The following is a 16,162-nucleotide window of genomic DNA, read 5'->3' on the forward strand; positions in this document are numbered from 1 at the left end:
GAGGAAGACCCAGGACACGCTGGAGGGACTATGTTTCTCGGCTGGCCTGGGAACGCCTTGGGATTCCCCCGGAGGAGCTGGCCCAAGTGGCTGGGGAGAGGGAAGTCTGGGTCTCCCTGCTTAGGCTGCTGCCCCCGCAACCCGACCCCGGATAAGCGGAAGAGGATGGATGGATGGATGGATGGCATAATAACTTAGGTGTGATGTCATTAAATAGCTCCATTTTTAAGCACAATTTAGTCTCTTCTAAATTAAATAACTTTAAAAAAATGTTTCTGTGAGCGGGTGGATAATGGATTTTAGTTTGTCCATTATCAAATTTCATTTGATGTACACAAAGATCCAGATGAGCATGAAAAAATACATGCTTTTTCAAGACACATTAGTAATGGACAAAAATCTCCCTCACTGCTTACCATAAATAGAAACAACTATTTAAATAACACCATGAAGATGGTAGATTTAGAGATTACATTGTCTTTAAAAAGCCTTTTAGAAATGTTAAATTAAAGGGATTCTCACTTATTTTGCAGGGATCTGCAACATTAAAGTCAGGGATATAATAAATAAGAACATGATGCACAACAACTTAACTAATATTACCACAGTTTCTTTACAAATGTGAATTCATAGATCTTTGTTTTCTATTTTTCCTAACAAAGAAGCTGTGACAAATGGGACCAAACAAGCACTGATCATTTACATTCAATCTTACTGAAAGTTATCATGTTTTTCTTTGTTTTTAGCCAACAGGCTGGAGTTGGACTACAGGTGAAAAGGCGTTTTCATTCTGTCGTACAGCTGTCGTAAAATCGCTGTAACGACACTTAAATCGCTTTACGGCAACAGTCAGTCATGTGTACTGTTCCAGAGATCATCAGGGGATGTAGTCTTTTGTAGTATTTTTATTTATCTGAGAAGAACGGGTATTATGGGGAGATTATAGGCATCTGATCCATACTCCAACCTGGAAGGTGGCGGTAATGCACCTAAAAGTTGTTTGCCAACCGCCATAAAAAGAAAAGAAGAAGAAGAAGAAGAAGTCAGTCATGTAACTGCTTCGTGCTTTGCACTGTCCATCTGCCCTTGCACAAGATGCGCCGAACATGTGAGTTTTTAAAGCTTTCTTTCCTAAATAAAAAAACGAGAACAGCTGCATTATTAATGTCGTCTTGGTGTGTTTAAAGTAAACTTGTTTAACGCGTCCTGGTTGGGGTAGTTAGCTGTAGAATAACTGGTTATATCGCGGTAGAAAACATGCGCAGGCCTAGCATGATAGCAGTAGTCTCTCTGTAATACCCCGGGGTTTGATTTAGTCATCTTTGGTTTAACTTCTCAGCTTGTAGCTATCGTTCATACGAGCACGTCTTCGTTTTGTTACGTAATTTTTCAGGATTTACTCATAAAACAATTAAAATTGCAGCACAACACCTGTGAAAGAGCCAGTTGTCCACCTGGCAATGCAGTCATCCCATAAATGTTTTAGTTAAGCGAAAACATTAAAATATACAAAATCCTACACTTTTTCTGCGACTTATGTTGTTATTCGTTAAGCCTGCCCCTATGTGTACTGTTTTATGATGACATGACAATCATTTTCTGAATAACCACTATGTATTTATGAGTATTCAGTACTGGCTGATAAGTTTATTTTGTAACAATTGCAACGCTTAGATATCTAGCATGACACTTTATGAACAAAGATATTTGACCACATGTTAAAGTTGTTGGATTCAGGCTAGGCCCCTTATGGTAAATGGTAAATTGCTTGCACAGTCATTCACCCATTCATCCACTCATTCACACGCTGATGGTGGTGAGCTACATCAGAGCCCTGGTTGTAGCCCCTTTCAGCACCTTTGGGATGAACTGGAAGGGAGACTGTGAGCCAGACCTTTTAGCCCAACATCAGTGCCTGATCTCATAAACATAAAGACTCTGAGATCTTGTGGAAGTTGTTAAAGGTGATCAGGTGTGGCCAGATACTTTTGCCCATACAGTGTTGTTTCAGAGAAGTAACATTGTCTCAAAGAAAATGCTTTCACTGTCAGGTTTGAAAAGTTTCTTTAGAGTCACAAAAACCTGTTCCAACTATAAAAGTAAATATCTAATTGATATATAAGTCATAAACCAACAAAGTACAGGTTTATATTAAGACTTGATCTGTGTATTAAAGTCATCCAAAGCAGATTCATCATTGATCTTTTTTCTCCCTCACAGATCTAAAGGACTGAAGCTGCAGAATCAAACTGATTAATAGAAAAAATCAAAGAAGACCAAAAACACACAATGGCCTCTCACTTCCTCAGATTCTCAGCACTTCTTCAGAAGTACCGGACTCCCGTGGTTGTTGCGAGCTGCGGTGGCGTCTTCGCAGCAAACATGTTCTACCACGTCTTCCCAGATCTGTCCTACCGTCAGCTCTATCAGGCCTGGTCGAAAGGACAACCGGTGGAGCTGACGGAAAAGCTGGAGAGTCTCTTTCAGCAGGTAGTGTTTGCAGAAATGTCGTTTTACTTTCCTTTTTTTGGGTCTCACTTAAAAAAAACATTTAATACTTTTATGAGAATGAACTGTGAGCAGAGTGATGGTCTAGTTAACATCCAAACCTTGTATTCATTAAGTTGCAGCCCACACAAAATGTATTTTTATATATTTTTTTCCCATAAGACATGAAATTGGTTTAAACCAGGGGTCTTCAACTTAAGGCTCTGGGGCCACATGCAGCTCGTTTGTCCCTCTGCAGGGTCTCTTTGTAGCTGTGACCAAAAACAGCATGAACATGAGTTTTATTGATTTTCATAACAGTGACAGAGAAAGCTTATTTTAGCAATTTTCCTGTCCGTATTTTTTGCAACTTATGTGAATGATATTACTAACACAAGGAGCAACATGTAATGAGCAGGTCATGCTACTAGTTTGTTATCTGTCACTTCATTATTCCAGCCACACGGTGTGATGTTTCTCTGAAATCCAGCAGAAAACTACATGTTTTGAACACCTGTAACCAAAACTTAAAGTTGCAGACGCCTGGTTTAATCAGACCCAACACGTTCTGTGTCATTGATGTTTGTAGGTGCTGAAGGATTACGGGATCAGCTCACCCAAGAATTTCTCAGCCTTTGCCTCCTTTGGATTCCATCCGGTGAGCGCTGGCATCCCCTGGCTTCCTGCCGGGGCCCAAATTGGCATTCCAGCTAACTTTAACAGCACTCCTGACGACGCCAGTGGAATCGCCAACCGCAGCATCTTCATCAACGGGAAAACCGTGGACTGGAGCAGCGAGGCTGGCTGCGCCCTGAAGGAGGCGCTGCTGTTTTCCCTCGATGCGCAGAAGTTTGCCATAGCTCGAGAGGTGGGCCGCTTGCAGTCTGGAGGACCTATTATGAGTGCTGCTGTCGCTCCGTTCTGCCTGGGGGGGGTCTGGGTGTACAGTGTGGTGCTGAAACAGGTGTTTGGACTTCACGGCGGGCCCCTGCTGCTTCGTGGGCTCGCCAACGTTGCGGCTCTGGGAATCGGCACCATTTCTTACTTCCTGACGTCGGACGCTGTGAGTCAGTGGCTTGACTACAGCTCGGACCGACGTGCAGCCAGAGTGTCTCAGGAATACGCCAAAGGAGGGGTCGAATTTTATGATAAAATCTTGTCCAGAAACAAGATGCTGCGCTCTCTGATGGGACAGAAGGGACAGGAGATGTATGCACCCAGCGGGAACTTGTTTCCGGCTCACATCTTTCAGCTGAAACACACACCGTACACATCCAGGAGGGAAGGCATCCTCGCGCTGCTGAAAGAGGAGAAAGCATGAAACTGGAGCTTCTGTTAAAGCAGATCTCACTCACATGAATGAGATTATCTGTTCACCTTTTTGTTTTTACTCCATGAACGTTCTGATTAGCTTCCAAACTCTGGCTAAAGGAGGTTTCTTATAGAACTATGCCATTGTACATCTTTCTACAGTTATTTTTGTCAAAAAAAAGGGTTAAAACAAAAAAGATAGTCTCTTTAAAGGCCTGGGATGTCAGATATGTTGTCTCATGATTGCTTTTCAGCAAAAACAAGGTGCTTTATCTTCATTATGTGGTGATAAACACTGAATGTATGTTAAACAGAAATGTTCAGTCAGTCGTGCAAAATAAAGAGCCGCTGTAATTAAAAACTGAGTGATGCTACAAGAAAAGCTCCAACCTACATGAGCTCATTGGAACGTGGACATAAATATAGGCAGAGTTTAATTAGGGAAGTTGAGTTCTGATTTTTTATTTATTTGTTTTTCTTTTCAGTCAGGCACATGGGCTTGGAGCATCAGATCAGTGATGTCTCATCTGGAGTTTCCAGAGGCAGCAGGGTCCACAGAGATTGGCCATGCATTGTTAACCGGCTGGCACCATAAACACCTCAACATGTTGGAGACAAAAGAAAAACTGGGAATTACATGAATGAGTAATAATTTAGGACTTTGCTGGGAGTCTGTAATGGCAGCCAATCAGCAGAAAAGTTCAGGTTTTTCTCAATGAATGGCGCCCTCTGCTGGTTAAATTGTGTGAAAATTAAAAAGGTTACATGGAAACAATTATTCTGTGTATATTTTATACTATTAGGCAAATACAAAAATGTAATTTTAAATTAAAAAAGGTAATGAAACTCCTAACTTATCTTAAGATTCATGTTCTGTTTGTCTTTTTCTTTCAGCTTTTCCCTTTTCATGGGTCACCTCCTCCATCTAACTCTGTCTTCTGTGTCCTCTGTCCCAACTCCAGCTCCCTCCATGTCCTCTCCAACTGCATCCATATATGTCCTCTTTTTGTCTTTTTCCTGGCAGCTGCCTCTCTAACATCCTTCTACCAACATCCCCACTGTCCCTCCTCTGCACATGTCCAAACCATCTCTAACTTTATCTCCCAGTCCTTCAAGCTGTGCTGTCCCTCTGATGACCTCATTCCTAATCCTGTCCATCCTTGTCCCTCCCAAGGAGAACCTCAACATCTTCAGCTCTGACACTTCCTGTTCTGTCTCCAATCCGAACAGCATGGCTGCTCTCAGCACTGTCTGTAAACCTGTCCTTTGACCTTTGACCTTTGCTGCCCTTTTGTCACAAAATTCTGCTCATGTCTGATATTTTAAAAGTTCTTTTCTCTCCCATCAGCTGAAGCAATAACTTCTGCTCTCAGTTCTTTGCAGGATGATGATGATGTGTTCTGTTTCAGCAAGTTATTTAAAAATAAAACCAAACTTAGCAGTTTGATAATCTTTTAACAAACAGCAGACTTCTTCTTTTTCCATTTCAGTAAAGGTAAATGAGTTTAGTGTTTGTTTAGTTTATATTGAAACTATCAATGAAACTACCAAATGTTGAATATTCTGAGCGTTCCGCTCACTTGATGACACTGACAAAAAGGAAACCTTATTTTCTGTCTTCATCAGAATGATTTCATTTTCCCACAGGGATGGAACGAGACACACTTCAGTGCTTCTAACGTTAAGAGTTGACCTCAATTTTGAAGCTGAACACTTCTTGGCAGACGCCTGCAGGAAAGTGGAAGCTCAATTAATCTGAAACGTTCTTGTTTGTGGTGATCATATCGTTGGTTGTAGAAACGCTCAGTGAAAGGCAGAAAAAAAACAATTTCTGAAAGAAAAACGATGTATTGGATTACTGCAGAACCGTCTTTTATTTTGGCGATTCTCTGATCTGCATCATTATTTTGTCTGTTTGTTCTGATTGTAGGTTTAGAACCACATTATGTTGCACAGAGATCGTGGAAAGTGATGTTCCAGGATCTGCAGGTCAAAACACAGAAAGGTTTAAAAAGGGTTACACTCTGAGGATGCACGATTTGCATTATCCAGATAAACTGCTTAATGATTAAAAATCTTAATCTGCAGCTTTTTGTGACTCAGAAGTCATCATGTAGCTCCTGTGTCCCCCTCAGGTCATTTATCTGCATATTAACAAGGTTCACATTTGCTGTTTTAATTACATTCTCCTCCGTGCTCCCTGCAGACCAAACTAAATATAGAAGCAGATAATTATCTTTCAGATAGACATTATATTACTAAATCATTGCACTTTGGAGCATCGATAGGTCAGGCTGAAATTCAGATGCAGCATTTTTTTCTTTTGATGATAAATGACATTTAGAGTAATTAAAGGACTGAATGCATATCACCCGCTGCCTTTCAAATGACAAAGCTGTAGCTGATTTGGTCAAACCTAAAAAATAAAGTTATTTACAATTTCTTGTGATATTATAAGCATGTTTAGAATGACTCAGCTGCTACCACATCAGATTTTAGCTCAATATCTGTAAAACTGGTTGACATTGAGCCATTTTTGCGTTGGCTAATGTAAATAAGCTGTGGCGGCCATATTGAATTAGACTGATCAGTTGCAGATGTACATCCACTGACTGATTTCCTAAATGTTTCATGAAAAGTCGTCTGGTAGTTCATGAGATATTTTGCTAACAGAGTTGACTTCAAATAGTTAATGTCAGAACTTTAAGACAGATTGTGTGTAATCTGTTAGTTCTCAGGATGTGTTGGGGGATCAGTCTGAGCTGCTACCATTCCAAAGTTTAGGCTGATATCTGTAAAATCTGCTGAATTTTAGTAATTTTTACGTTTTTCAGTCTGTTAGCTGTGGCAGTCATCTTGAATTGGTCATCGATGTGCATGCAATGATTACTTTTTTGCAAGATTCACAAACATTTACTAAATGGTTCAGGAGATATTGTGGTAAAAGACAGGCACACAGACACAGATGCAGGCAAAAACATTATTGCCCACCTTCGCCTCCTGGCTGCGGAATGTGTGTGTGTGTGTGTGTGTGTGTGTGTTGTCAGGATATTATGCTGGCTTTATTCCAGTGCAGTGTTTCAGATCTGTATCCTTCACATGCAAATCTTTTACATTTTGCCCCAAAATAATCTGTCATGTCATGCTTTTTCTAAAATCTGTTCAAGAACTCTATTCAGAGAGAAATGGGGTGGGGGAGCCTTTGAACTGCTGTGTCCACTTCATTATTTGCCCAAATACAATGTGGCCTTTGGAATATTCATCTGAGCAACACTGGGCTCATTGTCTTGTCTTCATCAGCTTACCTCATTGTGAGCCCGACACAGCTTCCTGCACAATGGCCCATTGTTTGCTGTGTTTTAGCAGCTTTCTTTTTGAGCCACTTGAGGTCAGTACAACCCACATTACTAGTCTCGCCGTTTAGGACTCGTCATTCTTGTGCATTGTTCATGAATAGCTGGGCAGCAGATTCATTTGAATGGGCAACCCTGAAATGAATGAAATCAGTTTTAAGAAATGGTTTTAAAATGACGAGCATATTGAATGTCACACTGTGATTTATTCAGACATTCCGGATCATAGACCTTTTTCATAAGAAAAAGTACAAATTTAAAAATGCATCGCAGTTTGAGCAGAATTGAGTGTGTTTGCATCAGCATCAGATATGACTTACATTCCCTCTGCTTAGTCAGTCAGTTTGGTCTCATTGAGCGCCTATTTACTGCTTTTTATTTCTCATACTTTTTGCAATTTCTATATCAAAGTGTTCAGCTCCTTTTCAAAATATTTTCCTTTATTTATTAACATAAATAAAGTTTATGTTTTTTTTTATTCCTTTTAAAACGCTGTTCTCTTTGAAATCTGCTTCAGTGCACTGGCTCTATGTTTGTCTTCTTATGCTGCTTTTAGCTTTTTGCTAGCATTTAGCTACTTTTAGCTTCTGCTTTTGCTATTTTTAACTTTTAACTACTGTTTTGCTTGTCTCAACCTACAATTCAGATTCAGCTTCAACTAATTTCAGCACTCATCATTTATGCTGCATTTTTGAAGAAAATACAAATTTCCTTAGTTGTAATTTTTTAATGAAACCATTTTTGTAGCTGATTACAGTAAGTGGGAAAGACCTATTTAAGTCTTTCTTTCCTCACATCAGATAAATGTTTATGTACGGTTAAAATTAATTTTGGGAATAAAAGCAAGAATATCTTTGTAGATATAGGGGTTTAAACAAGGAAAAACAAACAAACAAAAGGAACTCAAATGTATATGTTATAGGTATAAGTAGGAGTATTAAGGTTTATTAAGAACCTCAGTGCTTTGTGATAAACTTTATCAAATGCATGCATAGAGATGATGTCTCCACAGTGTTACACCAGCTGTACATCCGGTGTAAAAGTTATTGCTTTAATTTTTATTTTACAAAACGAACTATTAACTCTAATCTTTATTGTTCCAATGTTATCAGTTAATAAAATTAAAGGTAAGGTATGTAACAGAAGTGGTCAGGAGCAATAACCTTAGATTTGCTTGGATTTTGCAAGTTTAAAAACAAACAGCGCGCCTCCCGCTTGCATGCCCCNCGCCCCCTCCCTCCGTGCGCTCCTCCTGCGTCATGACGTCGGCGTGCATCCCATTGCTGTGTTGCTGCAAGGCAGGCAAGCAGCTGCAGAGACAGATCAGGGGAACGCTGACAACAACGGGCAGACCCATATTGGAAAAGTCAGAAACGCAACATTTTCCTCTTCTGTAACCTGGCAGTTTTTTTATTTTTATTTTTGCCCTTAAATTGTACGTTTCGACGCCTGCGTTGGTGGGATTACATTTCTCTTTCTCTCGACCTGAAATGACTTGCTAGGCTCCGCGTCTAGCCAATGCTTACTGCGGGGGCTCCTGTTCTGTGGATTATCCGTCGCCGCCGAGCCAGTCGCATGGTCGAGCCCGGAGGGAGGCCCTTCTCTCTGCTGGATGGATGTGTGTGAAGCACCGCCGAGCTCCGAGAACTGATGAAGACGGCGATAATAGTCAAAGAGATGATGCTCGGCTTTCATCGGCGCAGCGCGAACTGAGCTTGGATGTTCGGGCTACGTCGCCCCTACATTTTCTCACACAGCAACACTTAAATTCCTTAAAAACTGGACGCCCCTGGAGCAGTTTATGACGGTAATTTACACGCCACCAGCTCACATATCTCCCCCTAACAGCCAACCGACGTTAGCTAGCTAGCTTAGCACTGTCACTTTTATCCAAGTTGCTCGCCGCGCGGCTAACAGCTAAATATTGAGACGTTCAATGACTTGAGTCCTGTTAGCTTTCGGTGCGGCGTCACCTCTGTTGGCTTTAAATACGGCATGCTTATATCCCCCCCACCTCCGCTAAATGTGCTGTTTCTGTTCTTGTGTTGAAACGTGTGTCAGAGGAGCTGATAATAGACACTGGCGAAGACGCAGTGTCAGCTCGGTTCGGACGCTGGCTGGTAAATAAAGCGCTTCATGTTCGTGTCACAATCTGGAAATGTCACACAGCAAAAGGCCCGTGTGGATAAGCTGCTTACAGAGAATCTGTTTTCTTTTTCTTCACTTGGCCATTTATTAATACATTGCTGTCTTTATTTATTGAGGCAAATGTCCGAGTCGGTGTGCTGAACGAGAGGTGGTTTTATTTTATTTTGCTGTGATGAGGCGTCCTCCTTTTTTTTCGATGACGTAATCCGTCACCATCCGTGCCACATCTTTTGGTTCCGCTGCTGCTGAGATCATATGGACCCTGCTCGGTCCTGTTTGTCTCCCTGGCCCGTGATTTTTGCGATCTGAAGCCCCAAAATGAGCACAAATCCAAACCGCACATTGCCTCGAGTGGAGCATCACTTTGGGGGAATTGTGAATGAAATCCAGTGGCTGGGTCCAGCTTTCTTCAGATAGAGGCAGTCTGATGAGCGGGATTTGGGATAATCAGGGATTACTAAACTCACCACCCCACCTTCACTCAACATAGTGTTTCTAACTCTTTTAATACCTTCATTTTCCTAAACACAACTTGGCAGATTGAACTCCAGAAATAGACCTTATGACCAAAAAAGAAAGAAAAAGTTACCCTCTTTCTGGTTTAATAAGGCAACTAGCTGATTTATGAACAGCCCCTTTTTTGACACACAATAATTTTTCAAATTTTCAAAAGGGTTTATTTATTAGTTCAAGCTAAAAGGATTGCTTAATCTTCGTAAGTAGGAGTTTGACTCATCCAAAGCTTCGGTATTGTCCTCCACTGAAAGGCAAAGGTGGGCGATAATGCTTTTACTTGTGTTTGTCTTACCTAAATGCATCTAAAACCACCGGTCGGATTTTAATGAAGTTTCATTTGCCATAGAGAACCAGTATTAGCCAACACAAAAATGGCTAAAACGTTTACAGACACTGAGCGAGGTACTCTGAGACAGCTTGTGCTGTTTTTCAACACAAGATGATCTGATTTTCAAACTTTAGCATAAAAGGCAGCAGGTGATGTGCATTCTTTCAAGGAATGTTAGGACTTTCATTAAAACTTAAAAATGGTTTTAATATTTGGTCCTAAAAGTGAAGAATGACTGGGATCAGAAATCAGACATAGTGCTGTTTATATTATTATTATTATTATATAAAGTATATTATATTTGCATATCCACAATGTTTTGAGACTCAATGAAGCTTTATTGGTGAGGTCAGTATGAGAAAAAACTAAGCTTCAGTTTGCTAGAAAGCAAAAATATTAGAATTTAGAGCAACAGAAAAGATAATGTCTGAGACCATCCAGAGTGATGGATGGATCGGGGCAGAATGTAGGCCGTGATTAAAGCTAAAACAAGATTTTACAGAATTTATTTTTGATTGTGCAGAATAGTGGCCATGTGCCGCATGTAATTTGATGCATCATTTTGTATAATTTTCAGCCTGGTGAGATGAATCAAGTTTAATAAGTGGCAGTCGAAGAAGACTGTGTGATTTCTTTCATCATCAATTAACTCCCATATGAGAGGAAGAAGCAGGACATACGCAACATTATCACAGTATGCAGTGTAATTTAGCTTTGCTTTGTATGAAAGACATGAATAATAAAAAGAACAGTCTTCAATCTGTCTTAAAGTACAAAGAAAGACAGTTCCACATATTGGTTGAATTTTATTTCACTTTCAGAGGTTTTATCATGTAGCAGATTGTTCTGAAAGTTATCCCAGTTGGATTGTTTTCCTGAAATGTAGTTGATGCAGTTGGGTTCTGAGCTTTTGCTTAATTTTGGAACAACATATCAAACATGTTTTTATAACTGTTCTTGTTGTGGATGAGCCTTAAGGCTTAGATTTGCCTGAAATGTGTTGATTTCCCTGTGATCCTAGACATCATTCCACCCCAATAATTTCCTCCATATCGTTTAAGATCGAGCTGTAAGACTCGGCTCACTCTACAGAGGAGAGGAACTTGCTCATTTGTACGGTCCTTAGTGTGGTAAATGACTTCTTTCTTTACCACTGATGGCAGTTTTCTTGTTCCTTCAAATCCAAGAAGGGAGATGTTGCTCTTAAATGGAAATTGGGAAATTGAACTGCTAATGAAACCGAACTGAAAGACTAAATAAAACTAAAGCACTGGGGGCTGAGGCCAACAAGAGTAAAGATTGGAAAACAGGGTATCCAATTTTCTTTTTATCCTAAAAAAAAAAAACTAAATTAACAAAAAAGCAAATTGAAAATGCCCTCACAAATGGTGCTGTATATTTGTTGGAACCCAAATAATTGCAAGCCAAATTTGTTCCAATAAATGAAAGTGCAGTTTTTGTTATTTTCAGTTTTACACAAATACATTTTTGCGCCATTTGCTGAGAAAAATCTTAGCTTGAGAATCTAATGAAGTGGTGTCCAATCCTGGTCCTGGAGGGCCACTATCCTGAATGTTTTAGGTGTTTCTCTGCTTTGACACACCTGATTTTAAACAACTAAGTGATTAACAGGCTTCTGCAGAACTTGAAGACCTGCTGAAGAGCAGAGAAACATCTAAAACACGCAGGATGGTGGCCCTCCAGGACCAGGACTGGACACCATTGATCCGATGTGTTTCTTTGCTTTTGCCCAAATACTGCATCTCAGAAGTGAATGGACTCAGCTGGTGAGGGTTAAACTGCCTGTGGCGATGGCCCTGAACCTGCATCAAAGGAAGAAAGGAGGAGATGATGGGGACGAGAACTGCAAACAGAGGAGGACAGAAGGGACACAGGTGTGGCAGGGGTAATTGGACTGAACTGCACCTGTGAGGAGAGACTAAAGGGGTCCTGTGGGGGAAACTGTTGGGGGCCTGGTATCACCAGAGCTCAAATTTACCTTTAGGTAGGAATCACTGGGACATTTTAATGTCTGTGGAATGAAATGCTACTATATTGCTCAAAACAATTATTTGTACATATTGTAGTTCTTGTAGAGCTGCCATACTTTTAATCTAGAAGTCTGATGAAATATAAAAGCACTGAATGGCATTTGGTTTGTGAGAAAGCCCCTAATCAAGTTCTTTTGTTTAGAAATCATGACCTAATTATTAACAGACATTAACAAATGTCATTATGACCATTATTAAATTGGATATATTGTATTTTTATCCAATAAAAACCATTAGCAAAATCACAGAGACCCATAGAAACATGCATTTACTCTTGAAATTTGCACACTTCTGACCCCTGATGACTGTTTACCTTTAACTATAAGCTTTTTTTTTCCCTCCACAACCTGGGACAGCTGATCATCAGGGAGGACACCTAGACAGGTCTCCTTCAGCTGTTCAGAGTCGAGACAGAAGGCTGCTGGTCATAACTGTTAACCACAGCTCAGCAGGTAGAAATTGGTGGTGGTTTTGCCAGAATTGCCAGCTAATTCATTTTGAAGCTGAGCATCTTTTTTGCCAGTAATGGGACCTCATTAAGCCATCTGCTGAGACCTCACTGAGTACACAACCAGTCACAAAGGCTTTTCTTCATCGCTGTTTAATTTAGCTAGTATTGTGAAATTAAACATATTATACAAAACAACAGTCTAGTCCATTTCATACGGTTTGAAATAAAGTTGTGTTTCGGCTGATATTGAGCTGCAGGGTGCTGCTACAAGCCTTCACCTCACAGATCCATGCTTCCCTCGGGGCTGAAAGCATACAAGTGATGCTCTGAAATCTGATAGGAAGGAAGCTTTTCCTACATAAAAACTTGTGGAAAAATAAAGCAATTCTGTTTGTGTTAATCAACAAAGGAAGGAGGTCAGCAGACTCACACCCTCCTGAGTTTATCTTCATGCCATTTTTATTTTTACAGATGGAGCTTTATGCATTGTTCTGGTAATTATAGGCCAGATGCATGACTGTGACGCCCCCTGGTTGAACATCATAAACTGTCTCACACTTTATTCTTGAGAGTTTGAAAGGATGAGCATAGCATGTATAAGTGCACAATATATCAGAAATATATTGTCAATGACCAGATGCCATTAATGTATTTGGTAATTAGATGGATCCCCCGCCATGCTAAATGCCCACAGCTGATTCAGGAGGACACAGTTTAAATGCTAAAGCTACACCAAAGAGTGTCGTAAGCTTTGTGATGTTGGCAGAAGAGGAGAGGAGTGAGGATAATGTAGTTTTATCACAGCTGATATTCTCATCACAATATTGAACAATAAATGTTGCAATGCACCGTTTTCCTTCTATTATGCAGCCCTGATAGCATGTTAGATGGGCAGTATGATGCTTTGTGCATCTGATGGAAAATCTGTGAGTAAATCTAAAAGATGATTAATTTTCTTATGTTTCTACAGTATTTCAGAGTGCAAGGCAGGTTCTGTTTTATTATGTAAGCATACAAGTGCAGAAAATTGTTTCTTTTATTCTCTTGACTTGTCTTTCCAGAATTTCCTCCATTACTGCCTCCCTCTCATATTTCTCTTTTGAGTCACATTATTTACCTTTTCTGCTCAAGCATATTTCTTCCTAGTCTCAAAATTGGTAAGGCACACCCTCTCCTCTGTAACCCTGCCTGCTTTGCATTAGTGTAAACTGTGTGTTGGTAAGAAGAGCGCTGCCGGGCTGCTGCAAGCGAGATACATTATCAGGCGAAAAGATGTGACAAGTTGGACATCTTCCATTCAGATGCTTTGACTCATTGCCACGAGCTTGTACAACCCTGTCATATATCCAGCTGTTTATTTGGGCTTAATCTAGAACTACTAATTAGATTAATGTGCATACTGTATTAAAATATTGGTTTATTAGGGGTAAGAGTTTTTAGGCACCTCATGATTCGATTCAGAAGGCTGTGATTATAAAACAATTATCAATACATCTTAATATGTTTATATTCACACTTCAAACACAATCCTGAGCACAGAATCTCTCAGACCTAAAAGAAGCAAAATAGTTTGCCCTCCACTGAAGTATAAAATAAGATTTTGGACATTTATTGAACAGTCAAAATGCTGAGTACACTGACAAAAGATTCTGTGGCAATAGATGTTCAAGCATCACCTGTTAGATCTATCTGACCCCCGTTTTGCAGTTCTTACCAAATTCTTTTATATTTGGTCCTGTTGTGGAGTATAAGAATGGCTGTGTGATGTAATTTTTATATGGGATGATCATGTTTTATCATGGCTGCAAACGGTGCAACATGAGGAAGTATCTCACTGGGCTGTGACTGTTGGAGACGAGTTGTTGATGCTAAATTGTGAGGAAATTGTTGAATTTTCAGTTGAGTTCTGAGTGATTGACTGGTGAGAAGTGTAGCTGCATTTTGTGCAACCAGTGTTTGAAACTCAGGGTCTGTTTTTGTGTCCGGGGCTTTGTAAACCTGGTTCTTGGCCGTGCACATTATTAGTTGCCCGTCTGTGCCCACATCGAACCCCCCTCAGCTTGCTTTGTGCCCACCTACTGGACTACACTTAACAAATAAAAATGGGTAGATTCACCTTTTCTGTTTCTCACACTGTTCATGACATTAAATAATAATTGATTTTTGGTATTTTTATATTTATTCAGAATCATTCATGTCTGCATCAAAAATAGATCCCAGGTCCCCATTAATTACAAAGAATGTAAAGGCTCTGACAGCTGTTCCTCTTCTGGATGTGTCAAAGAGAAACCTGTTGAACTGAGATGTGAAAAGCTTGGATACCTGTCTGCAGGTAGGAAACATTGTAGATTTATTGATAGACAGAGTTGGGACATATCAGTTTACAGTGGCTGCACACTGCCTGGATTGTTGCCACGCTACTTATGATCTTATTTTCTAAATGTTCTTGCAGTCATCTATTTTACGAGGAGTAATTGCTGCTTTTGTAAACTGTTACAATCCCTGTAACATTATAAGAGTCTTCTAAGCTCCAGTTGTTTGAATCTGTTAACCCTGCAGTGCTTAAGTGAATGATCCAAACAATCATCCATTCACACGAATATCTAGCCAGATAGATCTCAGAAAGCCTGCTAGTTGGTGGTCTGTTGCTGGGGCGGATATGGCACCAATCCTCAGCGAAAATCATCTCCCAAACCCCAAACACAGCTGTGTTTATTCGCTGCAAGTTGCCACAGCTACAGAATGCCAGGATGAAAGTGCCTTAACAGATCTAGACATCCAAAATGGAAGGCAAGTAGTGCCATATTGATGGTGACTCATTTGTTTTCATTTTGTTGCAGAGAATGACTTTGAAAATGTGGTTGAATCTTTCAGGAAGCTGCCGCCTCGTCTCTGTGTCATTCAGACTCGGAGGAGAAAACTCGCATTGTTTTCACGCAGGTTTTAAGGTCCAGCGCTCAGATTTAAATGTTATTTTCTGCCTGTGAACACTGGGATAAAAATAACAGAGGTCTTGTGGAAAGGGTGCAGATGAATTTGGTTACAAATTGGTGTTTATTACCGGCTGTACAGGGACATTATAGTCTTATAGAATATCAGTGATTTTATGTTTTTAAGCAGGTTTTTATAATGAATTTCTGCTTTAGTCTCCCTTGAAAATACTCAACTGTTTTTTTTTTCTCAAAATTTCCCCCCCTTTTTTGCTTAATTTGTTCTGTTTTTGTGTTTGCATCATGCATAATCAGATTATTCTGCAAATTATGATAACTTACTTACCAGGCAGTCACAGTGAGTCGATCATAGCTGCACAGTAGGAGCTACTGTAGTTTCAAACCACCGAAGTCTTACGCACTGTCCAAATGAGTGTACAGGTGCTGGTCATAAAATTAGAATATCATGAAAAAGTAGATTGATTTCAGTAATTCCATTTAAAAAGTGAAACTTGTATATTATATTCATACATTACATACAAACTCATATATTTCAAATGTTTATTTCGTTTAATTTTGATGATTAC

General features: G+C 40.0%; 2 protein-coding genes across 2 annotated transcripts in view; both read left to right on the plus strand.

Annotated features, from left to right (window-relative positions):
• Positions 1-872: 872 nt before the first annotated feature.
• tmem177 (transmembrane protein 177) lies at positions 873-4,651 on the plus strand. The gene is made up of 3 exons (XM_017420634.2): positions 873-1,108; positions 2,221-2,490; positions 3,077-4,651. The coding sequence occupies exons 2-3, from the start codon at positions 2,290-2,292 to the stop codon at positions 3,806-3,808; spliced, it is 933 nt and encodes a 310-aa protein (XP_017276123.1). The 5' UTR covers positions 873-1,108; positions 2,221-2,289; the 3' UTR covers positions 3,809-4,651.
• A 3,790-nt stretch (positions 4,652-8,441) lies between these two features.
• Positions 8,442-16,162, plus strand: part of ptpn4a (protein tyrosine phosphatase non-receptor type 4a) — a 68,063-nt gene continuing 60,342 nt past the window's right edge. The window contains exon 1 of the mRNA XM_017420729.3: positions 8,442-8,958. The gene's annotated coding sequence lies outside the window, so the exon portion shown is untranslated. The remainder of the gene's footprint in view (positions 8,959-16,162) is intronic.

This window comes from Kryptolebias marmoratus, linkage group LG6 (assembly GCF_001649575.2).
Source record: "Kryptolebias marmoratus isolate JLee-2015 linkage group LG6, ASM164957v2, whole genome shotgun sequence".
NCBI lineage: Eukaryota > Metazoa > Chordata > Actinopteri > Cyprinodontiformes > Rivulidae > Kryptolebias > Kryptolebias marmoratus.